The 27832-nt window shown below is 45.1% G+C and overlaps 1 protein-coding gene across 6 annotated transcripts; it reads left to right on the top strand.

Moving 5' to 3' along the window:
• The first annotated feature begins 408 nt into the window (after positions 1-408).
• Positions 409-27330, top strand: LOC120319612 (SLAM family member 5-like). Of its 6 annotated transcripts, none has more exons than XR_005559798.1 (6): positions 409-546; positions 18913-19221; positions 21374-21416; positions 22691-22954; positions 23851-23961; positions 24621-24894. XR_005559798.1 is itself a non-coding variant. In XM_039368661.1 (6 exons), exons 3-6 carry the CDS (start codon positions 19032-19034, stop codon positions 26949-26951), a joined length of 672 nt encoding a protein of 223 aa, XP_039224595.1. In that variant the 5' UTR covers positions 409-546; positions 18313-18437; positions 18913-19031; the 3' UTR covers positions 26952-27330. The 6 variants fall into 6 exon arrangements, 5 of the variants coding, with proteins under 5 accessions (XP_039224595.1, XP_039224597.1, XP_039224594.1 ...); XM_039368661.1 differs by lacking the exons at positions 21374-21416; positions 24621-24894 and adding exons at positions 18313-18437; positions 26845-27330; XM_039368663.1 differs by lacking the exons at positions 21374-21416; positions 24621-24894 and adding an exon at positions 26848-27330.
• The last annotated feature ends 502 nt before the right edge of the window (positions 27331-27832 follow it).

The following is a 27832-nucleotide window of genomic DNA, read 5'->3' as shown; positions in this document are numbered from 1 at the left end:
ATCACTTCAGACAAGTGCCTGTCCAGTCTCTTCTTAAAAACCTCCAGCGATGAAGCACCTACAACGTTGTTCCCTTGGTTAATTGTCCTCACTCTCAGGAAGTTTCTCCTTAATTCCAGGTTGCTTCTCTCCTTGATGAGTTTCCCATCACGGGCATCTTGTTTAGTCTTCCCAGGGGAGGATTTCCCCTTCAATTCCCTCGCAATTCCTCCGAGGGTTGTTTTGCAAAAAAAAAAACAGGAATGGGGACGGCAAGAATACCCACTTTTCCACTCGCGCTTCATGCCCCCTGGCGGACTTTCTCGGAACTGAGGGCGGATGCATTCCCGCGCGTGCAACAACTCCGGGGGAAGAATCCCCGCCCGTTACAGCCCCCCAGCGCCCCCTGGTGGTCTGCAGTTGGTGAAGTGCCGAAGGGTCGATGGCGCCGGATACGCAGCGCTTCCAGCCTGTTTATCGAGACGACTCTGAGTGGACTGAGCTGTTTCTATGAGAAGAGACCACAATGACCGAACAGACCACGATGAACAGGAGGATGCAGCCACAGTAAGTTTCAAACTCTAATTTTTCTTTAGCGCACTTCAGTTTGTGACCTTTTACGCCTAGGGCCCAGGCTTTTTCGCCCAAAAAAGTGGTGCTGTTTCTTACTACCGGTAACTGATTAAATTGTTAACCTCTAGGGACAGTGTTTCCCAAACTTGACAATTTTAAGGCATGTGGACTTCAACTCCCAGAATTCCACAGCCAGCAATGCTGGCTGTGGAATTCTGGGAGTTGAAATCCACATGCCTTAAAATTGTCAAGGTTGAGAAACACTGCTCTAGGAACAGAAACTCTGTTTTACGCAGCGTTATCTTACTACTCTCTTCCTATATTTAACTCTGATTGCACAGACATGCAGGTTTCTTCATAGTACCTGAAATTTTTCTTTTGGATGTGCTAACAGAACTAACCAACTTAAGCAATGATCTCTGTTTGCAATGGAACTGTAACTTTCTAGTACAGTGTTTCTCAACCTTGACAATTTTAAGGCATGTGGACTTCAACTCCCAGAATTCCACAGCCAGCATTGCTGGCTGTGGAATTCTGGGAGTTGAAGTCCACATGCCTTAAAATTGTCAAGGTTGAGAAACCCTGTTCTAGTACAACGGCAGCTGTGTTCAGCTGTAACAACTGGATTTGGGAGAAAGAGGAATCTGTGCGGACACAGTCAGAATGGTCAATTCTCTCCCCCCCTCCACCCCCTAGAATGCTTCACTCCAACAGCAAACCAGTTACTGTCCTCTCAAGATTTGAGCAACCGACTTCCACCCAAACGATCTGGATCAGGGAAATGGCAACAGTGAGGTTTAGAAGAAAACCATCCAGAAGGATTATCCCCACCACCTCTGTTTTCAGACAGCAAGAAGCTCCCTAGAAAATGGACAGCCTATTTCAATCTTGTTGAAGACTGAAACGCTGGCTATGGATCTTTCAAATTTTATCTCTCTCTTGGTTATTATAAAACTATTTCTAAAATATTACAAACCAAAATGATACTGCTTTGAAAAAAAAATGGTAAAACAAGTTTCTCTTTCATCACAAGTTAAATCAAGAGGCAGTGATGTGGGGTGTTGACATTTTTATTCATTTATTATTCATTTATTATTCATTTATTAAATGCCCGTCACTCACCACATGATTAAAGGGATTTGCATGGACTTGCATTGCTCTTAAATTTTGATTGGGTTTTTTTAGTCGTGTTAATTTAGACTGTACTGTCGAGTAGCATATCAAATCTATATGAAACAAATAATATTATTGTCTTTTTTATGTTTTGCAAAGAAAGCAGGGAAAATATCTTCTATTTCTTCGGCTAGATCAGTGGTTCTCAACCTTCCTAATGCCGCGACCCTTTAATACAGTTCCTCATGTTGTGGTGACCCTCAACCCCCCATCCAGCTGGCCGGGGGGTATCAAAAACTTGACCAAAAAAAAGAGAGGAAAAAATGGGAAAGTATAAGTAGTCCTCGACTTACAACAATTCGCTTAGTGACTGTTTGAAGTTACAACAGCACTGAAAAAGCGAATTATGATCATTTTTCACACTTATGATTGTTGCAGCATCCCCAGGGTCATGTGATTTACATTCGGATGCTTGACAACTGATTCATACTTATGACGTTCACAGTGTCCCAGGGTCACATGATCCAGGGGGCGTGGCCAGCTGATCACTCAGGTTGCAGAGTGCCTGTGGGGGGGAATCTGGGGGTCTCTGGGATGGGATTGGGGTGGGTGCCTGCCTTCCTTCCCTCCCTTCTTTCCCCTTGTCCCTTCCTTCCTTCTTTTCTTCCTTTCCTTCACCTCCCTCTTAGTCTCTTCCTCCTTCCCTACCTCTCTCCCATTGTCCCTTCCTTCTTTCCTTCCTTTCCTTCACCTCCCTTAGTCTCTTCCTCCTTCCCTCTTTCCCATTGTCCCTTCCTTCCTTCTTTCCTTCCTTTCCTTCACCTCCCTTAGTCTCTTCCTCCTTCCCTTCCTCTTTCCCATTGTCCCTTCCTTCTTTCCTTTCTTTCCTTCCCCTCCCTTAGTCCCTTCCTTCCTTCCTTCCTTCCTTCCTTCCTTCCTTCCTTCCTTCCTTCCTTCCTTCCTTCCTTCCTTCCCCTCCCTCAGACCCTTCCTTCCTTCCCTCTTTGTCCCTTCCTTCCTTCCCTCCCTTCCATTGTTCCTTCCTTCCTTCCCTCTCTCACTGTCCCTTACTTCCTTCCCTCTTCGTCCCTTCCTTCCTCCCCCCCTCCATGCCCAGGAAGGGACAAGGGGAGGGGGACAGGCTGCCAGAGGCAGAGGAGAGCTCCGCCCAGCTCACTTACTTAGCTTTTCCAGAAAACAAGCCGCTTGCTAAGTTAGCAGAAACCCCAGGATCAGCGCCGGGCTACAGCTGATTTGCGCTTCTGCTAAATTAGCAAGCAGCATGTTTTCGAGCAAAGCTCAAGCAAGTTTGCTGGGCAGGAGCCAAGGAGAGCTGCTACAGCTGACCTGCTTCTTGGCTGCTCTGCAAAAGCATGGATCAGCTGTAGAGGTTCGCCCCGATCCTGGACAAGAGGGAAGGACGGAAGGGTCAAGGGGAAAGAGGGAGGGAAGGAGGGACAAAGAGGGAGGTGAAGGAAAGGAAGGAAGGGACAAGGGGAGAGAGGGAGGGAAGGAGGGACAAAGAGGGAGGTGAAGGAAAGGAAGGAAGGAAGGGACAATGGGAGAGGGAGGGAAGGAGGAAGAGACCAAGAGAGAGGGAAGGAAAAGAAGTTCCAGCTAGCAGAGGCTTGGCAGCCCGGCTGCCGAGAAACAGAAGAGTGCAAAGCCAAGGAGAAGAAGGTGGTGGTTTCCTCCCAAAGGGGGCTCCTTTTCTCCCCTTCCCTGGCTTTGTGTGGAATTTCTCATCACCAACGCTGACAGGTGCTGCTTCGAGCCCGCTATGAGCTTTCTCGCCCCCTTTGCTTCTCCCCCCCCTGCTTTCATGAGGATTGTGGCGCCCTTGGGAAGCCGATCGTGCTTTGAAGCTTAGGAGAGGAGGAGGAGTCCCTTCCTCCTTCCCTCCCTCTCTCCCTGTCAAGCCCCGACAGGCTCGACATGAACAGGCGGAGGAGGAGTCGAGGATGGGCGGGGTGGCAAAGGAGACAAGCGGCCGTCGCCAGACCTCCCGGCTGACAAGCGCAAGTTCGGGGGTTGCCAGCTGACGGGCGCAGGAGTTGGGTGCTGCGGCGGCCTCCCCTTCGCTGACCTGCGTGCACGAGAAGAAGTCAATCCGGTTGCTGCACAATGAGTCTCTGGGGAGGGTGGGGCCTTGCTCTGTGCCTGCGCTCTTCATGCGCCCCCTGCAGGGCACATTTGGTAGGGTTTGTGCAGACTGCCGCCAAGCATTATATTTTCCACAAACAAGTGAGGTGGAGCAGAGGGGGGGAGGGAGAGAAGGCGGTTGACAAGCCCTGCCTAAGACCATCAGAAATATGTGTTTTCCGATGGTCTTAGGCGACCCCTGTGAAAGGCTCGTGCGACCCCCAAAAGGGTCGCGACCCACAGGTTGAGAACAGCTGGGCTAGAGTTTGTAATTTCAATCTTATCTGCTTTTTTTCTTGAAGTTCTTCCCCAACTCAGCTCTTTTGGGTGGAAAGCAAGATCCTCCAGAGTTTTATATCTATTTCAGTAAAGATCTTGCCTAGATTCAAGGAAACAAACCGTGTTTTGAGCCCAAAAGTTCAGCCCTGGTTTGAAACTGCATCTAATGCTAGAAACACAGTGACAGAAACACAACTTACCGGCTCCTAAGATAATGAACAATAACCACAAACCAAGCATACTCTTGTGTGACATGTCAGCAGCTGGCATTTCAAGAAGGAATAAAATGAAGCAAGGTCTAATTTCTGTAAAATATAAATAGGTTAATTTGCACAATATTCTAATGAGACTTTTTATGGTATTCAAAGCTCTCCTTCTTCCATGCTTTCAGTGTGATGGAGTTGAGGACTGCCTCTTTGGTGGAAGAGAGATTGCAACCGTAAAACTGTCTGAAAAAACTCTTTCAACATTTTATTTATTTGCTTGACTGGGAAACTTATATAAATTAGAACATTAACATAGCAAACAAGAACAAAAGACAAAATAACCATGCCAGTTTGAAACAATATTTAAACATATTTTTTTTTTTAAAAAAAGAAACATAAATAGAAAAATCAAACCTGCAAGGAAGGAGATTGCCTGGATGGACATGCTGTAAGCAAGTGAAACCAGCTCTCCTCCTTCCCTGAAATCTTCACACAGAGCATGGAACTCTTATCAGAAACAGTCTGAGTGTTTGCAGTGTTTCTCATGTTCTCTGTGTTTCTTGATAGGTGGTCTTCAACTCCCAGAACTCCTCAGCCACACATTGCTAGCTGGGGAATTCTGGGAGGTGATGTCCACACGTCTTCAAGTTCCCCAGGCTGGGAACCACTGGGCTAGGAGGTGATTCCATGAAGAGCCGTGCTTACTTTCTCAGGCTCATACTGAACACAAATCCTCCACAAGCAAACTGCCATTGTTTTCCGGTAGCATCATTCCTGGCGTGCTGGCTCTCCGCTGTAGCTCCTTTGTCCAGTCCTGTTGGCCAGCTGCACTCCAGGAGAGCAGGAGCTTGAAGGCAGTGCCAGACGTGTCCCCTCTGGCAGTGACCTCTTGCATTGTATCCAGTCTGTGCGCCAGAAGAGGAAAGACGATGGAGCTCCTTTTGCAGAATGGGAAGTTTCTCCTCTGGAAACGGCCTTGGGGTCATATAAGGAGGAACAGGGTGAATCCCATGAGAAGCGTCCGGTGTTGAGTGACCACCAGAGGGCTTGCAGACAGACCCAGAAAGGTCTGTGGCAATGCCCTGGAGACAAAGCCCAAGGCACCTCTCGTCCCAGCTTCTCCCCGCAAATTCAGGACTTCTAAGGATGGAGACCTCCATAGATGACCATGTTTGGGGTGCACAATCCCACTCCAAAATAGATGAATCTCAATCCCCGATCCCAGTTTTCTTCTGACCCACAGGAGCAGACATTTATGTGGCTTCAAGCTTTTTCATGGTTAAACTAAAGCAGTGGTGGTGAACCTATGGCACGGGTGCCAGAGGCGGCACTCAGAGCCCTCTCTGTGGGCACGCGCACCATCGCCCCAGTCCTAGGCCTTCAGCTGGGTTTTATGAACCCTTTTCGCTTTAGGCCTCTGCCGCCATGTGCAAAAAAAAAAAAAAAGGTCAATCAATCAGTCAATTTCAACTTCTTGCGGGAAAAAAAAGGTCTTGCAAAGTTGGAATTGATTGATTGAACTTTTTAGTCCCACTCAGTCTGCAGCCACGCCCACCCAATGGGCCACGCCCACCCAATGGCCCACACCCACCCAGCACCCAACGATACATAAGTGGGTTTTGGGTTGCAGTTTGCGCACTTGGTCTTTAAAAGTTCACTGAAATAAAGCATTATTCAAGATTTGTTTTAATTGTTTTTAATATACAAAAAATAAAAAGAGAACAAAAGGCATTGAAACTACATAAAAAACAAGCAAATAAACAAATTAAGAAAATGGGGAGAAGAATACCTAGCTAATATATACAAATTTTATACACATAAAGAAGGGAAAAATTAACTGTTTTTAAGCAACACATTAAACCTTGATCATATAGAAAAATAACCAGTATAATAATCAGTGTTTTTTTCTTCTCTCAATGTGAAATCTGCCCTCTGCGCTCCTTTGGATAGTGGGGTCACTTCAGAAGATACATGCCACTGTTAATCTTGCAGCTGGGATAGATGGACCATGATGGCCAGCTTTGCTGTGTTCATGAGCTCTCATTAAGACTCCTGATGACTCTGTAGTGGTGGTGGAAAGTGTGTGCAGGGGACAAAGACCATGTCCAGATTACAAATAGCCGTTGTTTTTATTGGGACTAGTAAATCTGTCATTGGGCAAAGGGATCATTAAGTTGGAAAACACATGATCTTCAATTTCTTGAAGATCCTTCACTTATACATTCACACATACAAACATCTGCCGCTCAGAGCCATGAAAGACCAGGCTTTGGGGGGACATAACTGTAGGGCCCTCAGCCAACTATGAAAAGACCTTGTTTATAGCTGCCTTGTTCAGCAACAATTTGAAGTTACCACGATGCTAGAAAAATAGCTTTATGAACAATGCTCAATTGATGACATTCTCAACATCCCTCAGTCTCATGATCATCACTGTCCTGTGCCTTTCCTGTGTTTTTTCTTTCCCTTTCCCATCACAGAGTGGAGAGATTGGAGAGGAAGGGATTACAAGAGACAAAGAAGGCATACAATGGACAATACCTTGGGTTGCAGAATGGTGCACTTGGGACCACCTGCTCTAGCACATTCCTTTCTATGTATTTTCCCCATTGTGTGCCTCCTTACTCTCTTATTGTCACTTGTGTGCAGGTAGGAAGAGGGCTGATTTCACATTGACAGAAAAACATATATTGATAAACCATTATTTTTGCATATGGTCAAAGTTTAATATGTTGCTTTACAGCAAAATTCCTTTTTTCTCTTTATATATGTTTTTAATTTCTATATTAACATCACCTGGGTATTTTCTCCCCTTTCATGATGTTTCATGATTTCTTTTTGTTTTCTATTCTTTTCTGTATATTAAAAACAATTAAAACAAGCCATGTGTGGTGCTTAAGTTTGATCAGGAACAAGCCTTGAAGCCAGATGAATGTATGCTCCTGTGGGTCAGAAGGAAGCTGGGCTTGGGATTGAGAGAGATTTGTTTTGGAGCGGAACTGTGAATTCCAAAACATGGCTGTGCCTGCATTGAGGGCCTAGGAGTCCTGAATTTGCAGATGGGGATTGTGGTGAGACAGGCCTTGCACTTGGGTTCTGGGCATTGCTGAAGACTTGGGTCTGTCTGCAAATCCCCTGGTGGCCAGTCACTCTTCCCACAGGATTCGCCTTTTCCTCAAGGTCATTAACAAAGAAGGAACTTCCCTTTCTGCAGAAGGAGCTCTGTCGTCCTTCCTCATCTGTCACACCAAACAGATGCAACACAACAGGGGTCATGGAGGGGACACATCTAACGCTGCCTTCAATCTCCTGTGTCCTGCCACAGTAGCTGGACAGCAGGACTAGACAAAGGAGCCGTAACAGAGAGCTATTTCTAGTAATATAGAAATTAATTCTGGTACTATGCCGTACTGTGTAGTATTAGGTTCAGAATTATAGTACCTTAGATGGGCAGGCAAAACGATTATAGTTTGCTTGTGGAGGATTTGTTTTCAGTATGAACCTGAGAATTATTGAGTCTTAAAAGCATAGAATCATAGGGCTGGAAGGGACTTTGAAGGTCTTCTAATCCAGGGCTTTTCAACCGGTGGTTCACGTATATGTTATATGTTATATTCTTTCCCCCCGGCAAATGCTTGAGCGTAAATTGGAACTGGTGAAAATGCTGGGACCAGTGGGCTTGTTTGGGGTTGAGCTTCCTGGGTGTTTTCAGGGCTTCCAAATTTTTGTGGTCAGTCCACACTTGGAAGGGAATTTTGTTGCCTTCAAGGAACTGGTGCCACGTGAATAATGCCCAACGTATCCCGTATGCCTCTTTCTCCCATACGGGCCAGTGCTGTTCTGTTTCCGTTAGTTTCTTGGATGTATATGCACAGGGTTGCAATACCCCTTCATCGTTTTCTTGTAATAGTACAACCCCCACTGCCACATCACTTGCATCCGCCTGTATTACGAAGGGCTTATCCATGTCTGGGTGCCTTAGTACTGGTTCGGCAGAGAAAAGTCTCTTTAATCTCTCAAACGCTGCTTGGCACTCCATTGTCCTTGTTAGTAGCTGGCTAGGTTTTACTGAGGATGCTTCCTTCGTTTTTAGTAAGTTCGTGAGGGGCAGGGCTATCTGGGCAAATGAGGGGATGAATTGGCGGTAAAAGTTTGCGAAGCCCAGGAAATTTTGCAATTGCTTTCTTCTGCGGGGTGGTGCCCATTCTAATACTGCTCTGACCTTCTCTGGGTCCATTTGAATGCCCTGGGGGGATATGCGATAATTTAGGTAGTCTATCCTTTCCTGGTGGAATTCGCATTTTGAGAGTTTGGCATATAGATGGGCGGCTAGCAGTTTCTTTAAAACTGCTCTGACTAGGTTGACATGTTCCTCTTTTGATTCGGTGAAGATAAGAATGTCGTCTAAGTAAACAAGGACCCCCTTAAATAGGTGCTTAGAACTATAGAAAACCCCATTTCTGCCTTCTCTGGATTCTGTCATATGATGAAGGGAAGGGGGTGAGCAAAGGGGCTTTATGGCCCTCACTTCCTTCAGTATACTTCAAAGGGACTGGATGTGGATATCACCAAAAGGACTAACCATAACAATGGGGCTATTACCTTTCATGTACTCCTCTCTGAAGTCTCCATCCAGCTGGCAGTAAGGAAAAGAGGGTGGGAATGTAATGCCTGAGACTGTCGCTGGAAGAATGGGGTGATTGGGTGGGGCTACTGGGGAACCCCTTAAAACCTTGAATGGGAGAGCTTGGACCCCAAGTCCTGTCTAGAATGCCTGAAACCATTTTCTCTTAATAAAGGATTCCTGTTGGAAGAATTATTCCAAGAGTTCTGTCTTCTTAAGATGCAAAGTGGGGTGAGTCCTTACATTAGACAGGACTTGCAAAATTAATCCACCTGGAAGGGAGACCTTTGCCGGGGGGATTTTTGCAAAAAATTACCATGTCAGACAATGGAGCAAGAAAGGGGGAAAACTCTGGAAAGGGAGCCACTGCCCCGACTGAAACCTTGCAGGATGTCGGGATCCGAGAGGTCAGATTCCTCAGGAGAAGAAGTGGTGGAGACACGGGACCACAAGCCTCGCTGGTCGATGGGCGTTGGAAAGAAAAGTGAGTGGGGAAAGGAATCAAGAAAGGTGACCCTGAGACGGGGGACCAAGCAACCAGAATGGAAGCAGGAGATGGAGAAATCCCTGCACGCAAGTGAAGAGGGAGAAAGCTGGGCACCGTACTCGGACTGGATCCTAGAGAAAGCTATTGACCTGATGAAGAGAACTCTCAGCTCCCTAGGAGAGGAGAATACTGAGCCCTACGGCCGCCCCAGTTCCTGGAGCCGCAAAGGGAGAGACACCGAGGGGGAAGTGGAACCTGCAGCCCCGGGGACATCTGCTGATCCACTAGTCCCCAGCTCCTGCCGAACCACAGATGGCGATCTGGACGGAAGACACTACCACCAACAACGGAGGCACCGATCCATTGGAGGTGAAATTCAAAGGGGAGCCAACACACTTGGGGTTTTTCCTAACCCAAGTCCTCAGCTACATGGAGGAATACGGGCAGGACATCCCCAGCGACAAAGCCCACATCCGGATCGTGCAATCTGCCCTGGATAGACCGGCTGTAGATTGGGTGGTGAACTTGCACGCTCTAATGCCCCAGAGCTCAACGACTTCAACCATTTCATGTCCTCTCTGAGAAGGCGATTTGAAGACCCCCTGGCTGATCGCAAAGCTCGCAAAAGGATAAAAACAATGAGGCAAGGCAAACGCCCAGTGGCTGAATATACACAAGAATTCCGGGCCATTGCCAGCAAACTGAATTGGCCAGAAGACATCCTCATTAGCCATTTCAAAGATGGACTAAATTGTGACCTATATGACGCTTGCCTGCCCCGAGGGGACCCACACCAACTTGAGGAATGGTACGTCTTGGCAGAGGAAGCAGAGATTGACATATTGAAGAGACACCGCCAAGGAAAACTATGGAGCCGCTCCCGCCTGAGTTGACATACGAACCAGTGAAACCATTGGCAACAGCCAAGAAGCAAATGGGGTGTTTCAAGTGTGGAAGAGAAGGGCATCGAGCTGTAGAATGACGCTCCAAAGCCCCCCAGCACAACCCAGACAGATCCCCGATCAGCAAATCCGGAAAATCTCCAGCTAAGCCAAAAGAAACTGCCATGAGAATGATGGAGATTGTGGAACCCCCCACCTCTGCTCATCAGGGGGAAAGAACTCCAGCCTACACTGCAGGGCCGGTGGATGCCTCAGATGACAGCTCAGAGGGCGAACCCCTGGTAAGTGGATGCATCGCACCCATCCTCAAGACAGTGACTATATTAATTCCCCCCATGCCCGAAGCCGTGAAGGTGAAAGCCTTAATAGACTCTGGCTGCATCCGCTGCCTCATTAGCCGACACTAGTGGGGAATCTGGGCATTCCATCGAGGAGACTGGAACAACCAATCTCATTTGGCCAGTTAGATGGATCCATAGCAGAGGGGGTGCCAGGTACCCTAGCCACTCTATCAATACGCCTCTCCCTGGGCAAACATGAGGAAGACATAACGTTTGTGGTGACCCCAGGCATGGAATGCCCAATGATCCTAGGGATCGAATGGTTAAAAAAATGGAACCCCTGGGTGAATTGGAAGACGGCAGAAATCAAATTCCCGAAGGGGGACCCTATGGACTTAAAACCCCAAGGGAGGCTACCAGAATCAAGAATAGAAAAAGCATCCATGGGAAAGGAAAAGGGACCACCAGAAATACCAGAGGAATAAGAGACCTTGCTGAAGTTTTCAGTGAGGAGAGGGCGGATGAGCTCTCCCCCACCGACCCACAGACTGTGCCATTGAATTCAAGCCTGGGGCAAAACTCCCGAAGCCCAGATTATACTCCATGAGCCCAAAGGAGAAGGAGGAAATGGAAAGATTCATTAAAAAAAAACCTAGAGAGGGGTTTCATTGAGCCAGCCAAGCCTAAAGTGGCTGCCCCGGTCCTCTTTAGAGAGAAGAAGGATGGCTCTTTACGCTTATGCGTGGATTATAGGGCCCAGAATACAATCAGTGAAAGCAACCGATACCCTCTGCCCCTCATGAAAGACATGCTGTCACACCTCTCGAAAGGGAAAAATTTTTCTAAACTAGACCTAAGGGAAGCTTACTATCGCGTGAGAATTAAGGAAGGGGATGAATGGAAGACCGCATTTAACTGCCCCATGGGGTGCTATCAATTCAAAGTCTTGCCATTTGGATTACAAGGGGGCCCTGCAGTATTTATGCAATTAATCAATGACGTTCTAAGGGAGCACCTGTTTAAGGGGGTCCTTGTTTACTTGGACGACATTCTTATCTTCACTGAAACAAAAGAGGAACATGTCAACCTAGTCAGAGCGGTTTTCAAGAAACTGCGAGCCGTCCACCTGTATGCCAAACTCTCAAAATGTGAATTCCACCAGGAAAGGATAGACTACCTAGGTTATCGCATATCCCCCCAGGGCATTGAAATGGACCCAGAGAAGGTCAGAGCAGTATTAGATTGGGCACCACCCCGCACAAGAAAGCAACTACAAAGTTTCCTGGGCTTTGCAAACTTTTACCGCCAATTCATCCCCTCATTTGCCCAGATAGCCTTGCCCCTCACTAACTTACTAAAAACAAAGGGAGCATCCTCAGTAAAACCTAGCCAGCCACTAACATGGACAATGGAGTGCCAAGCAGCGTTTGAGAGATTAAAGAGACTTTTTTCTGCCAAACCAGTAGTGAGGCACCCAGACATGGATAAGCCCTTCGTAATACAGGCAGATGCAAATGATGTGGCAGTGGGGGCTGTACTATTACAAGAAAACGATGAAGGGGTATTGCAACCCTGTGCATATACATCCAAGAAACTCACAGAAACAGAACAGCGCTGGCCCGTATAGGAGAAGGAGGCATATGGGATACGTTGGGCATTACTCACGTGGTGACAGTTCCTGGAAGGCAACAAAATCCCCTTCCAGGTGTGGACTGATCACAAAAATTTGGAAGCCCTGAAAGCGCCCAGGAAGCTCAATCCCAAACAAGCCCGCTGGTCCCAGCATTTTCACCAGTTCCAATTTATGCTCAAGCATTTGCCGGGGGGAAAGAACTAAATTAAAACCACAACTGGACAGCCAAACTGGAATTGAATTCCGGAAAAGTTTGGAAACAGATGAATGGTCCCAGAAAAACAAAAATGTGTGCACAATGAGAGACAGGTTGCCTTGGGTAGGAGAAAAGTTATATATACCAACAACCCAAAGAGTCATGTAGCTTTGCCATGACCCAAAATCAGCAGGGCATTTTGGATTTGTAAAAACTTTACACTTAATTAAACGGCAATTTTGGTGGCCATCCATAAAAAAGGACATAGAAAGCTACGTGGCCAGCTGCCCAAAATGTGCTACTGCAAAGAGGTTGCAAGGGAAATCGCCAGGACTATTACAAACAGTGGCAAATCCCTCAGTCCTTGGAGGGAAATAGCCATGGATTTTATAGTGGAATTGCCAGAAAGCAATGGGGATACTGTTGTCTGGATGGTCACGGACTTATTTTCCAAACAGGTGCACTTTATCCCTTGCCAAAAGATTCCCACTGCAAAAGCCTTAGCAAAACTTTTCATCCAGCACATTTACAGATTGCATGGGGCACCCCAATGCATCATCTCTGATAGGGGAGTGCAATTTATGTCTGGATTTTGGAAGGAATTTTTATCCCTTTTAGGAACCACTCAGGGACTGACATCTAGCCATCACCCACAAGGGGATGGACAAACAGAACGTTGTCACTCAGTACTTGAGCAATATTTGAGATGTTTTCTTAATTTCCAACAGACCGATTGGGCGGACTTACTCCCTTTTGCAGAAGTTGCCTACAATAATGCTGTCCACTCCAGCACAGGTTACACTCCTTTTCAAATAGCCACTGGTCAAAGTTTCAACCTCATGCCAGAATTAACCCCAAACGAACCGGCGATCCCATCACTGAAAGAATGGATGGAACAATTACAAAACACCTGGCCAATAGTTAGAAAAGCACTAGATGAAGCTAGGCAGGTATACAAAGCACAAGCCGATAAAAAAAGGGTTGAGCCTATACCATTCATTATAGGAAAAATGGTGTACTTATCTACCAAATTCCCTAAAGGCCCTACAACCCTGTAAAAAACTTGGACCGAAATATATAGGGCCTTTTCCAATTAAAAGAATCATAAACCCAGTAACAGTAGAATTAGAATTACCCCAAAATCTCAGGCAAATACACACAATTTTTCATTGCAGCTTGCTGAAAAGAGCATCAAACACCGTTACGGCCAAAAATTCCCCCCCACACAAACCTCCAATCATGGTGGAGGGCGAACAACACTTCGAAATAAAGGAAATCCTTGACTCTAGGAAATATCATGGAGCGACTTAGTACCTAGTTGCCTGGAAACACCTCCCTGCCTCACAAAACGAGTGGGTCCATAAATGTCATGTCAGAGCCCCGAAGCTATTAAAGAAGTTCCACACAGAGTATCCTAACAAGCCTGACTAACCTTTATACCTGTGTTGTTTTCTTTCAGGTGGATCTGTCTTATTTTTAAGGGGGCAGGATGTCAGAATCCAATTATATTTCATCTCTAGTTATCAACTATAGAAAATACCATTTCTGCCTTCTCTGGATTCTGTCATATGATGAAGGGAAGGGGTGAGCAAAGGGGCTTTATGGCCCTCACTTCCTTCAGTACATTTCAAAGGGACTGGATGTGGATATCACCAAAAGGACTAACCATAACAATGGGGCTATTACCTTTCATGTACTCCTCTCTGAAGTCTCCCTCCAGCCGGCAGTAAGGAAAAGGGAGTGGGAATGTAATGCCTGAGACTGTCGCTGGAAGAAGGGGGTGATTGGGTGGGGCTACTGGGGAACCCCTTAAAACCTTGAATGGGAGAGCTTGGACCCCAAGTCCTGTCTAGAACGCCTGAAACCATTTTCTCTTAATAAAGGATGCCTGTTGGAAGAACTATTCCAAGAGTTCTGTCTTCTTAAGATGCAAAGTGGGGTGGGTCCTTACATTATCTTTTGTTTTGGTGTCGTTTATGTGCTGATTGATGTAAGCTACCCAATCAAGCAAATAAATAAAATGTTGCAAGAGTTCTTCCACACAATTTTGCAATTGCAGTCTGTTTTCCACTGAAAAGGCAGTCCTTAAAGATTGCAGCACTTTGTATTATATTAGATCATTAGAATATTACGCAAATTAAACTGACTACTTATTTTTGCAGAAATTAGACTTTTGCTTTATTTTACTTCTTCATGAAATGCCAGGTGCTATCATGACACAGAAAATCATTCTGGCATTGTGGTTCCCAATCCTTTTCTTAGGAGCTGGTAAGTTGAGTTTCTATTTCTAGCTTTAGATGCAGTTTCAAACCAGGGCTGAAATTTGGGACTCAAAACATGGTTTGTTTCCTTGAGTCCAGGCAGGATCTTTACAGGAATAGATATAAAAGTTTGGAGGAACTTTCTTTTCACCTGAAAGAACTGAGTTGGAGGAGAACTTGAAGAAAAAGGCAGATAAGATTGAAATTACAAAGTCTAGCAGAAGAAGTAAATGACATTTTCCCAATTTTTATTTAGAAAATATAAGAAACCTAAAGACAATACCATTATGCATGATACAGGTGGATTTGATCTGTTGCTCAATAGCACAGTCTAAATTAATTTTTTTTTGCAATGAAAAGATACTTGTTTCACTATTTTTTTAAGAAAAACCCTATTGATTTGTAAGGATAGGCCATGCATCTTTTAATAATTATACAAGTACATAAATCTTGCTTAAACCTTTCTGTTTCAAAATCATAATTTGGAAAATACATAAACACTGTTATAATACCCAAGACAGATATAATAACTGAAACATCCATAGCCAGTATTTTAATCTTCAAATAAATTTAGACAGAGAAATATTATCTGTAGCATTATCCTTATTATGGTCACTGGTGAACACATAATACAATTTTGTAAACATTTTCTAGAAGAGCGGCAGAAGTAAATACTATGGTTTAGATTTCTAAGTACTATAAAGTGAAATAGTAAAAAAATAAAAATAACTATTAAAATATCTCCATACCTAAAAGAAATTGACTAAATTACTGAACAGTGTGCTGTATTTATGCTATAAACCAGTGTTTCTCAACCTTGACAATTTTAAGGCATGTGGACTTCAACTCCCAGAATTCCACAGCCAGCATTGCTGGCTGTGGAATTCTGGGAGTTGAAGTCCACATGCCTTAAAATTGTCAAGGTTGAGAAACACTGCTATAAACAGTGCTGTGAATAAAACTCTGAACCAAACATAGAGACTTACTAAAGCACTGTGTCAAAATCAGAGCTTTTCTGTGGTGGGGCCTTTTGGGTGTCCAGTTTCTGAAGAGACACACTTTCTGGATGGAGCCCGGTGTCATCCATTACACTCAGGTTAGTTAGTAAAGAAAGACTCCCAGGCCAGGGATGTGACCAAGATTATTCTTTACTGTAGCAAAAGTGATGACAGAATAGCCAGGTGAAGTCTGTTGCTTTGGCACAAAAAAGATGTAGCTAACTTTCCCTTTTTCCCAAGCCTCCCCCTTGTTATCAGCCATTGTCCAGTTAGAAGTATTGCCATTATTTGGGTAATGGACCCTCAATTTGTGCCTTATCCATCTCTACATTCCTTTGGGTGACCTTGGGCTAGATGGGAGCATCTCATTGCCAGCGCGGTACTGCTTGGCTTCCAGCCCTCCCTTCCCCCCCCATTCCAAACCTCTTCCCTCCCCCCATTCCAGAAATGTCAGGCTGACAGGATAGGAAGCGATGCTAGCAGAACGGCAGCCATGACATCCAGAATTTCTCACCTGCCACTCCTTCCTTTTTAACCACATTTCCTGGGTAGAATTTGGGGATTTTTAAAAAAAAAAATGCAGATCTGAATATTAAATTGCAGACATATTAATCTAAGAGATTAAACATGTTCTCATCAAGCCAAGCCTTGCTCACTTTTGCCCCCCCCCCAATTTCACCGTTTTCCTCCCTGTTCCACCCTGCCCATCATCTTTCATGCTTGGACTTTGGCACAGCTGAGGACCTGCATTTCTACGATGGGTTAGAAGTGGACCTCAAGCCGTGTCCTGCACCCTCTTCTCCTCTGGAAAAGGGCCCATTGGGGGTCCAGCCCAGCTCTCTCCAGGCTTCCCACTCCATGGGGCACAGGCTGCGCTGGGCCAGGCCAAAAAGGGGGTTCCCAGATGGGGTGTCAGGAAAAGAGATGAAGGTGGGCTTTGAGCTGGAATCTCCATAGAGGCAGTTCAGGATCCTCTCTGTGGGTCTGGTGGGACTGGCTGGACCCACAAACTCTTTGGGGAAGAGTCAGGGGGTCCTTGAGGGGCTGAGCCTCGAGCCCCATCATCCATGGTTTGATATAAAGAGGTCTTGCTGGAAGGCAGGGGATGCCTGCCCTCTTCTACCACACCAGGCCTCTCCCTTCACAACGAGTGTCATAGGCAAGAGAGGGAATTGTTGGACGATTTCATTGTCATATGTGAGAGGAGGGATTTTATTGTTTGTGACCAAACTGAGTGACACATATTTTCCGTTCTCTAAACAAAACCATTCATTGAGCCTCATCTGTTGCTGCTTTTCTATTTGGGCTTCCTGTGATTTTTTTTTTATTTATTTTTCAAAGAAAATTTTTATTAAATTTTTAAAATTTTACAAAAACAAAACAATCTTCCCCCCAACCTCCCCAACCCTCCCATTCCCTCCCCCGACCTCCCCAGAGCTGAATATAGGCTTAATTAAAATTTCACCAAAAAGTCTTAAAAAAAGATATAAACCATAAATGAATCTAACATTAGTTAAAAATCTAAATACATTAATTAGAAAAATTATAAAATAATTAACAATAGTATATATGTATAAAAAACATGAATACAAAAAATAAATGTTTAAAGAAGAAAAGAATAAAGAAATAAAAAAAGGAAAAAAGAACAAAGAAAAAAGAAGAAAAAAAAGAAAAAAAACAACAAAATATTCCATTTTAAATATAAATTGTTAAAAAACTAAGTAATATTTTTTTATATCCAACTTATGTTGTATAAAATCTATCCATTTTTTCCATACCGCAACATACTTCTCTTGCGATTGATCCTTCAAGAAAGCCGAAATCTTTGCCATTTCCGCCAAATAAGAAACTTTAAGAAACCACTCTTGCAAAGTAGGCAAAGATTCCTTCTTCCAACATTGCCCTACTAACAACCTTGCGGCTGTAATTAAATTTAACATCAATGTAATCTCCTTAGTATCACAATCAGTAACGATACCTAACAAAAACAATTGTGGGGTAAATTTTACCCTCCTTCTAAAAATTCTTTGAATATTCCACCCTATCTTAATCCAAAAAGCTTTTATATTTTTAGGCTTCCTGTGATTTTTGTGCTCTTTCACAAATGGGGTCTGTCCCTCTCCTGCTCAGAACATTTGCTGGACTCTCAGCTGAGAGTGACCTGCACTCCTGGGGGGGCTGCAAAGAGAGCTTGGCAGCTGAATTGCTCCACAGATACCTGGGAAGACGGGGTGGAATTCAGCTGGATCAAGAGAACGGATCCCGCTCTCAGGGTTCTGTGATAAAGATCACTTCCCAAGACCTTGATCTAGGTGTCACCTGCACAGCAGAAAACAATGTTAGCCAGGCATCCAGGACAGTCCAGGTAAGGGTTTCTCCCCATGAAAGAAGCTTTGGGACCAAAGATGAATCTGATATTGAGTTCAGAGAGAAAAGGTCCTGGAGAAGGTAGACTGTCCCATGGTTGTTTGTGCAGGAGAACCATGGGTTGGACTGCAACAACGCTTTTGATGATCTATTACGTCCTTCACCTGGCATCTTGAATTCTAACCCTTATCTTTACATCCAACAACTATCTGTGTCTTTGTCGTCTTTAGAAAGTCTAAAAAAACACGTTGGTACTTGTTTGTTTGTTCAGATCTGGAATCCATTAACAAGGCCTGGGCTCCTCCAGATGCTGGACTTTGTAGAGTTGGAAGGACCACAAAGGCCATCTAGTCCAACCCTCTGCAAAATGCAGGAAAACCAGTTCAACCATTCCAGGTTGGCCTCTCCCCATTGGTCTTGCTCCTTGCACCCTGGCTGAGGGGAAGAAACAAGTTGGTGGTAGTCTCAGCACCATCAAGTGGGGTCCTCAGTGAAGAGCCCAGCCTGGTGACAGAGAGGGGCTGAACCCAGGTGGTACTTCAATTGCAAACCTATTAATCTAATAGGACCATCAGGTGTCCTCCAGGTGAGTCCTTCGGGTGGCCTGGTTAGCCTGAGGATTGGTGGAGTTTTAGGTCTCTCTGGTGGGGGAGATCCTCCTTTTCAGCCACAAGGGAAGGACTCAGCTCCCAAATGGGACATGTGAACCCGTCTTGTTACTCTAAGAAAGGAAGAAGCCCCCCCAAGTCCTCTATCCTGGAGCCATTTTGTCTTTCTTCACAAAAGGTTTTCTGGGAGGCTGAGGGTCAGAAATGGGATGCTTGGAAGGTCCCTTGTGACCCAAGTTTGAACTCTTTCTCTAACCTTTCAGGAACAGAAGAACTGTATGGTGCTCTGGGAGAGACTGCCACTTTCCAGGTGAAACGCCCTCCACCATATAAGAACATTTACTGGAGTAAAGGTGTCGGCAACAACTCCATAAATCTTACTATGGTGAACTTTAATGGACCATGTCATCTCCAGAACTCCCACCCAGACTATGAAAAGCAGTTGCATGTCTACAAGGGTTGCAGACATCTCCATCTCCATCATCTAAAAGAAGAGGATGCTGGCAGATACACTGCAAAAGTTGTTCGTGGGGGAAAAATGACAAGCGAGTCCTTTAATCTGTGGGTTTTTAGTAAGTATCGCAGCCATGGCAGTAAATTCTTGGCTTTCCTCCTTTGCCCAGGCTGATGTGGAGAGGTGGGAGCTTTTTGGGGGGGAGAGTGTCTTTGGGTGTCCAGTTTCTGAAGATCATGGCTTCTGGGTGGAGCCCAGAGCTTCTCTCCAGCTGCTCCCTCCTTTTGAACTTCTGTCCCAGAACACTCTGCCCGTCAGATATCTGTGTATATTTTTGTCTATTTTGGCAATGAAAATATTTGAGTTGTTGTGGTCAGGCTTAGCCTTGCTTACAGTTGCACCCTCCCCCCCCCCCAATACCACCACCTTCCTCTCTATTCCACCCTGCCCACCATCTTCTACATCAGGAGCTTTGGCACAGCTGAGGACGTGCATATCTAAATGGGTTAGAAGTGGAGCTCAAATTGTGACCCATAAACCTTTTCCCCTTGCAAGGGGACTATGGGGCCCAGCCTAGCTCCCTCCAGGCTTCCTTTTTTAAAAAACTTTTTATTAATTTTCCAATGTTACAGTTATATCTTTGAAAAGCAACGTGGTGTCTGAATTACAATAATTCCATTATGTTTTTCTTTTATTTTTTTCTCTTGCTCCTTATATCTTTTATCTCTACTTTATTTTTTATACTTCTTTTCCTCTTTTTTCTTTTTTATTCTTCTTCTTTCTAAGCATTTTTTTTCTTTTTTTTCTAATAGTTATGCTTTATATATATATATTACTGTTAATTATTTTATAAGTTGTATAAGTATTGTATTTAGACTTACTTATGGTTTATATTCTTTTTAAGATTTTAAGAAACTTAAGAAATTTTAATTAAGCCTATATTCAGCTCTGGGAAGGTCGAGGGAGGGAGTGGAAGGGTTGGGGTGGGTTGGGTAGGGTTGTTTTTCTTTTTTGTAAAATTTTAAAAATTTTCAATAAAAAATAATAATAATAATAATAATTCCATTATGTACAAATATTAATACAAATCTCCAATTTTTTACAGCCAATATTTCCTCTCTATTTTCCCTTAATGCATACTGTGTCTTGTTTAAATTAGTATACTTCTTATTCTATCCATCAGCTACTTAATAGCTTTCTTACATTTATCAATAATTTTATATGTCTTATTTATTTTAACATTCCATCTTTTGGACCATCAATAATCTTATGAATTTTCCCAGCTTTAATTTTGCATTGATATTTAAATTAAACATTTAATATTTATCATTTCCAAATTTTTAAATGACCCCAATTCCCTTTGTCCAAATTCCTCCCAACATCTAGTGTTCCAGATACATATCTATCTCACTTCTATATCAACAGATTAGTAATACAATATATTATTTTCATTATAATTTCCAAATATTATAGATTCAATAACCAAAATTTCTCCCATTTCAGCATTCTTCTTTATGTCTACTTTCTCATATTTAAGCTTATAATTTTTATTCTTATCACTACATCAAAACATGTTAATTACGTTACATCGCTCTTAACATATATATGTCTTAATCACCTTTATCTAACTTTTATAAACAACTCAATATTTCAATTTAACTGTTGATATTTATGCATCTAGGTTTTAATTAGCCAACATTTTTCTTTATCTTCACATCATAACAACATCTCATATTCAAAATATGGGTCTTGTCTACTTAAGTATATTCTATTTTAAACCTCCTAAGTATGTCCACACTCCATTCTTCTTCAGTCTTATGCTGGCTTTTTTTCTTTGCCAAATCATCTTCCATGTCCTTGCTTCAGGGTCCTCAAAGAATTATTGTATTATTGTATATATTATATCATATTGAGATGACCATCCAGTCGCCATTTTTGAAAGGCTGAAGGATCTGGCAGGACTACCAGATTGTCTCTTTATTTTCTCCTCTTGACGTAGTTGTCCTGAACTGTTTATCTTTTCCTCTATCTATTTCTCTCCTTGATCTTCAAATTCCTTCTGATTTATATAGCAGGTTTTTTCCTCCATCCAAGTTGTCAGATTTTTTTCTGAATTTTCTATTGTCTGTACTTGTTGGGCAGTTAGGTCTTCTGTGATAATATTTAATTGTTCATTTTTTTCTGTTATATTCTGTTATATTATAGGTTTTTAGTTATAGTCAAAATTTGAGTTTGCATATCTAAGACACTTTCTGTTTTTTCCATGAAAGCTCTTATTCCATCACCAGCTGTAAGAAGAGTTTGGTGAATTTGGTAAGTTATTTTCAATATAGCAAAAATTTGTTTTTGCATTTCTTCCATAGAAAAGGTCTGTTCCTGGTCTTCCATAGTGATGAGTTGAATTGAAAACTTTTACAGATTTTTCCCCCCAGTAAATAAGAAACAGAGCTAAAACTCTCACAGCTGGTGTTCAAGGTCACATGAATCTTATCTTGTTTTCTGAACTGTCTCTTTTCTTTAAGAATAATAAATTGCAATTTCAGGTTTAGCAATTTCAGGTTTAGCCATAAGATGTCACCCCACTGTTTAAGGAATTCCTTTCAATCTCAAAGTTATTTTAATTCTTTTGGGGTTTTTTCTTCTATTTTAAGAGGAAAAACCCAGGCTTTCAAATAAAAATAGAAATTAAAAACAGATAATCAAAAATCTTTTAATCCAACTTCCAATTGGGATCCAATTATTTTTTTCAATGTTTTCAAAATTCCCCTGTATATTCAATCACCGCTGTTTCTGGAGGGAGGGCTAAAATCCCCCTTCCCTCTCCATAGTGGGGAAAGTACTTTAGCAGCTTGAATAGGTACAAAGAAGCAATTAGGATTTAAGAGAGGTAGATCTCACCCAGTCCTTTCCACGCTGCTTTGATGTTGCCAGATGGTGAGTGTGACTTTGGCTTTCTGCAGCCTAGTGACCAGCCATATTTTTATGGCCAGTCTTTCGTCCGCCGGTTTGGAGGGATTCGCCAGCTCTAGCAGGAGAGCTACCGCTCTCCGGCAATCCGGCGAGAGCCCCTCCTTGCTGGTTGCCCCCTAGCAATGCAAAACATGGACAGGGGAGACAAAGCTCATCTCCCAGATGTCCATGGCAGCCATGACAAACCGGAAGTCTCCCCTCCAGGCTTCCCTCTCCGTGGGACTTAGGCTGGATTGGGCCGGGCCAAAAGGGGGCTCCTGGATGGGGTGGCAGGAAAAGAAAGGTGGGTTTGCTTTGAGGTTGGAGTCTCTAGAGTGGCAGTTCAGGATACTCTTTGGGGGAGTCAAGGGGTCCTTGGGGAGATGGCGAGCCTGGAATTGGTGGAAGGCAGAGGATGAGTGGTCGCTGTCCTCTATCTTGGTGGGCCTTTTCCCTCACAATGAGTGTCATACATGAGAGGGGGATTTTGTTGTTAGAGCAATGGGTGAGACATATTTCCCTGCTCTAATTGAAGCAAACCATTCATTGATTCTTGCTGTTGCTGCTTCTCCTTCCTCCTTGACCTCCCTGTGATTTTGTGGACTTTCACAAATGGCATCTCTGCATCTCCTACTTAGGACGTTTGCTGGACTCTCACCTGAGCGTGACCTGCACTCCCGATGGGGCTGGAAATGGATCCTGGCAGCTGAATTGCTCTACAGGGACTGAGGAAGATGGAGTTACATTCAGCTGGGACTCCCCTGTCTACCGCCCTTCTTTCTCCTCTCATCCTCCTGTGATCAAGGTCACCTCCCAAGATCCTAATATCAACGTCACCTGCACAGCAAAAAACAAGGTTGGCCAGGCATCCAGGATGGTCTCCTTAAAGGAAGTTTGTGCTGGTAAGTTTTTTCTCTCCATGAAAGAAGCCTTGGGATTAAAGATGAAGCTGACATTTAGTTGGGAGACAAAAGGTCCTGGAGAAGGTAGATCTTCCCACAGTTATTTGTGCAGGAGTTGGAAAGGGATTTGGCTGCAACTAACAATCCAGAAGAATAAAATGTATGTATGTATTTATTTAATTCAAATTATAGGCCTACCCTCCTAATGTGGTGACTGGGTGGCTAACAGCAATTGAAAACAAAAGCAACAGCAAAACAAAATACAAAATCAATAGGTGAGATAAAATAATAACAGCAACACCAATTAGAACAACTATTTTTCATGCCTGGGACACAAACAGTTCTGGATGGGCCAAGGTCTTCTCCATGGCAGTGATGTTCCTGTGGGCAGAACAGAACCAGTTCACTTTCTGATCCCACCAGATCATGTTCCTGAATCGATGGGGCTCCAAGCAGGCTGATTCTGTCGGATCTACAAGGTTCACCATCACTGTTATATATATTCAATACGTAACAGTCACTCTTCCTTAGGTGGGACAACCGCTTAGTTCAGGGAAACTCCTGGAGTCAGTCCTCCTCTGCTGTAGCCAGGAGGGCTTAGCACAGATCCATCTCATGTGACGTTCACACGCCTTCCTACCCAGAGACATTGTCTTCTGTTGAGACCAGCCTTTGAAGATCACGCAGGAGCTTCGTTTGGTCCACTGGGCTCAGCACAAGCAATTGTGGGCATAGCTTGGTGCATCTAAGCAGCACCTGCCCTACTTGCCAGATGGAATCTGGGTGGGATTCTAGGTGCCGGTCACTTTCCTGTTGGCTCCTCTGTTGTAAATGGGGCCAGGCACCTCCATTCTCTGGAACTGAAAAGATTAAAAGGGTCCGTTGTTCTCTTTCAGGACAGACCGAGATCTTCTACAGGCTGCCTCTCTGGGCCCTGCTGTGCCTTAGCAAAGTGGGACCTCTTCTTCTTCTTGGCTGTTTGGGGCTCATTCTGAAATTCAGAAAAGGTACCATCTTAAGGAAGCCCTCTGGGAAACCCAACCCTTCCCTTCTCTTCTCTTGGTCCCTTTGCCCCTTTGGATTAGCCAACGGAACAAGATGGAGTGGCCTTTGCGATAAAAAGATTAGAGAAAAGAGCTGCTGAATGAGTTCCCTCCCCCCTTTTCCCTTGCCCCTTCCCTTCGTGGAGTCAAAGGTCCACAACCGTGGTGGCAAACCTATGGCACGCGTGCCAGACTGGGCATGTAGAGCCCTTTCTGTTGGCATGCGTGCCAGAGGGACGCTCCCCTCCCCATCTCCACGTGTGCCTGACTAGTGGGAACTGGAGAGGGCAGGGAAACCGTATCTAGCAGCGCTCTCGCGGGAACCGCTGCAAGAGCTGGGCGGGGAGAGGGGAACCTGTAAAAGGAACAGATTTTGGCAGGAGTGCAGCAAGAGAGCGACTGAGTGAGCAGACGGCCTGCCGCACTCCCCCAGCCCCTCTCTTTCCCTTCCTTTGAAACAAACAAACCCCTCCCAATCCTCCCTTTCCTGCCTTCTGAATTAAAACAAGAGAAGGCCAAGATTTTTCTTTTGTGGTCTTTACATATTTAAACTGCAGCTAGAAGGAAGTGGGGAAGAAAACCATCCCGAGACGCTCTTCTGTTTTAACTTCTTTTCCTTGTAGCTTTTGGGAGTTTTCATCCTGTTTTCGTGAGACGGCAGCGTTTGGGTGAAGCTGCTCCCTTCCTCCGCCAAGCCATCAGCTGAGCAAGACGCACTCCTGCCCACTGCACCACCCGCCAGAGACCCCCTGGATCTCCCCCAACCCTGCCCGACCCCCACAGGCACCCCTCCCCAGGAGCAACATCGAGCTGGCCACGCCCACACAGTCTGCCATGCCCACTGTGGTCACGCCCACCCAGTGTGCCACGCCCACCTGGCACCTGGCGATACATAAGTGGGTTTTGGGTTGCAGTTTGGGCATTTGGTCTCTAACAATCCAGTGTGGGCATCCAGACTGACCAATCTCCCTTTGCTGCCACCAAGTGGTCATCTGGCAGCCTAGAACTAGCAGCCAGGGATGAGGTCCTCAGGGTTTAGCACCTGTGCCACATTCCTGTCTCGTGGGCTCACCTGCAAGGCGAGTTTCAGCTACCCTAGTCCACCTGTAGCTGAATGCCAGGTCTGTCTGCAATGAGGCAGAGATACCAGTCTTAGCTTATGCCACACCTCCCTCTCTCTCTTCCTCCCTCTCTCTCTCTCCCACCTCACCCCCCTCTCCCTCTCCCCCTTTCTCCCTCTCCCTCTTCTCTCTCCCTCTCCTCCCCCCCTCTCTCCTTCTCCCTCTCCCTCTTTCCATCTCCCTCTCTCCCTCCCTCTCCCTCTCCTTCCCCCCTCTTACTCTCCCCCTCTCTCCCTCTCTCTCTCTCTCTCCTTTCTCCCTCCCTCTCTTCCTCTCCCTCTCTCTCCCTCCCTCTCTCCCTCCCTTTCTCTCTCTCTCTTTCTCCCTCTCTCTCTCTCCCACCTCACCCCCCTCTCCCTCTCCCCCTTTCTCCCTCTCCCTCTTCTCTCTCCCTCTCCTCCCCCCCTCTCTCCTTCTCCCTCTCCCTCTTTCCATCTCCCTCCCTCTCCCTCTCCCCCTCTCCTTCCCCCCTCTTACTCTCCCCCTCTCTCCCTCTCTCTCTCTCTCCTTTCTCCCTCCCTCTCTTCCTCTCCCTCTCTCTCCCTCCCTCTCTCCCTCCCTTTCTCTCTCCCTCTCCCTCTCTCTCTCCGTCTCTCTGTCTCCCTCTCTCTCTCTCTCCCTCCCTCTCCCTTTCTCTCTCCTTTGATGGTTTGAACAGCTGCTATTGCTCCTCACCTAATCATCTGCACTAAATGTGGAGATCCATGGGTTCAGTTCCTGATAGAAATTTGGGAGCCCAAAGAACATGATCTGGCCATGTATATGTCTGGTGATAAGTAACAGCTTCCACAGGGAAAAGTATTTTTTTTTCCCATGGCTAACCCATGGTTAAAGAAAGAGGAATCTTCCTATCAGAAATTAAGAGATAAGTATCAAGGCTCTTTTTAAGAAAAAAGAAAGAAAAAAACTAGAGGAGCAAAATTTATACTATAATCCTGGGTAAGATGTGGATCTTACCACAACTCCACATGGTTAAAAAATAATTTTAAATTTAATGGTAAACAGTGAAAGAGCAGAAACAAAAAGTTGTAAAAGTCCAGCAAGAGGTTATACAATAGACTAGAAGTCAACTAGTCATAAATCTAGAGATTGTAAAGCTTCAAAAAGTGCAAATAAAAGCCAGGCGCACTTAAGAAAAATGAGCAGCTGAGGGGAGATGGTGTCAATAGTTCAGATCTTCTGATTGCTCCTTACCGAGAACTGCAAGCATCCAGACCCTCTGTTCTCCATTGATCATCTGAAGGTTGCAAAATCAGCTGTTTGTCAACAGGAAAAAAGAAAACTCCTGTCCATTCAGCACACCACGATTGGGGAGGAGCCGAGAGCATCTCTTCAATGAACAATGCATTTACCACCACCTGCATCCAGCCCCCTAGCACCGCCCTGATCACTCCAGCCAACCAGTAGGACAGGGATCTAATCAACAGGTGGCACATCTAAGGGAGCTTTAGACTCATCCTGAGTATCTCCACAACACAAAGCCTCCATCATCTCAGCCAGATATGCCCAACTCAAGAGGTCACAAAGAGTGCTTGGCACAGTCACTCTGTAGGATCAGCATAGGTTTCATGGTAGCAGAAAGACACTGCATGGATGGATGGATGGATGGATCGATCGATCCTCCAGGCAAGCTCCCCCTTCTCCTTTTGAACCTCCAACTTACTCCACATGGTGGCCCCTTGGACCTCTGCCTTCTGACCCTCCGTCTTCTTTGTTTTTTTCCCAGCAGCTGGGGGAGGGAGGCTGATGATCCAATTCCTGCCAACTTCCCAGAGGAGACCACCACCACCTCCTAAGGCCACTTCGGATTCACTTGATGGACATCTCAGATGACTCTCCTTCCTGCCCCTTCACTGCAGACGCCCCTGGTCTTCCTGTCAGCTTTCTACAGGAGGCTTTGGGACTAGGGGCTTCCATGGGCCTCCCAATGAACTCTATTACCAATGTGGCTAGTGGGAGGGGCTCCAAGGGTGGCTGTGGCCACTCATGCCTGCCTCTCCTGCCCCACAAGCTGCTTTTGCTGTTGCCTTGTCTGGACCCCAAAGAAACCCACATTTGTTTGTTTGGTTGATATTCAGGAGCTCAAAGCAGCCCCCAGTTCCCTGCTCTTTCCCTCACCACATCCCTGTGAGGTAGACAGAAGAAGCTTTCACAGCTGAGGTTGGGTAAATTCTAAGTCGTACTAGAGTTTTGCGGGGGGGGGGAGCTGCCCTATTCTCTCTCTTCAGAGCTTGCCAGGGGGTCTGCTGCCCTGGTGTCCCCCTCCCCCCTTCTTGCAGACTCATCCTCTCATTTCAAATTCAACCTTGATTACAGCCATAGGGCAGCTCACTCCCGTTTTCATAGGGGAGCCCAGCACTTATGGGACACCCCCTTCCTTCCCCAGCCAAGCAGTGTCCCAAGGGGGAGCAGCTGATAGATCCCACTTTCCCAAGAGTCAATCCACCGGTTTCCCCATGAAGAGAGGGGCCGCTCCCCCACTCTCTGAAAGGTCTCTGAGCATCTCTTCTGCCAAATAAACATCATGTCCCTCCCAAGACAGGCTCTGATCTCCCTGACCCTCTCTGAATTGGAGGGTCAATTGATAAATGTTCTGATTATTGCTTTTTAAGGGATGTGAATCCCACACTTACCTGTCAGGTGGACAAATATCTTCATCAAGTTGTACAATTCTGAAAAAGTTTAAATTAGATATTTAAATGTCTCTAGGGTAT

The sequence above is a fragment of the Crotalus tigris genome, unplaced genomic scaffold (genome assembly GCF_016545835.1).
Source record: "Crotalus tigris isolate CLP2741 ecotype Arizona unplaced genomic scaffold, ASM1654583v1 scf7180000020888.614114, whole genome shotgun sequence".
Lineage (NCBI taxonomy): Eukaryota > Metazoa > Chordata > Lepidosauria > Squamata > Viperidae > Crotalus > Crotalus tigris.
This window is presented reverse-complemented; position numbering and strand designations above follow the sequence as displayed.

Excerpts from the sequence above, each read along its gene's own strand:
- LOC120319612 (XM_039368660.1), top strand. The coding sequence starts at position 19,032 with ATGGTGAACTTTAATGGACCATGTCATCTCCAGAACTCCCACCCAGAC. Across the intron at positions 19,222-22,690 it reads CTTTAATCTGTGGGTTTTTA|GACGTTTGCTGGACTCTCAC; the intron begins GTAAGTATCGCA and ends TCTCCTACTTAG. Across the intron at positions 23,962-26,844 it reads CATTCTGAAATTCAGAAAAG|CAGCTGGGGGAGGGAGGCTG; the intron begins GTACCATCTTAA and ends TTTTTTTCCCAG.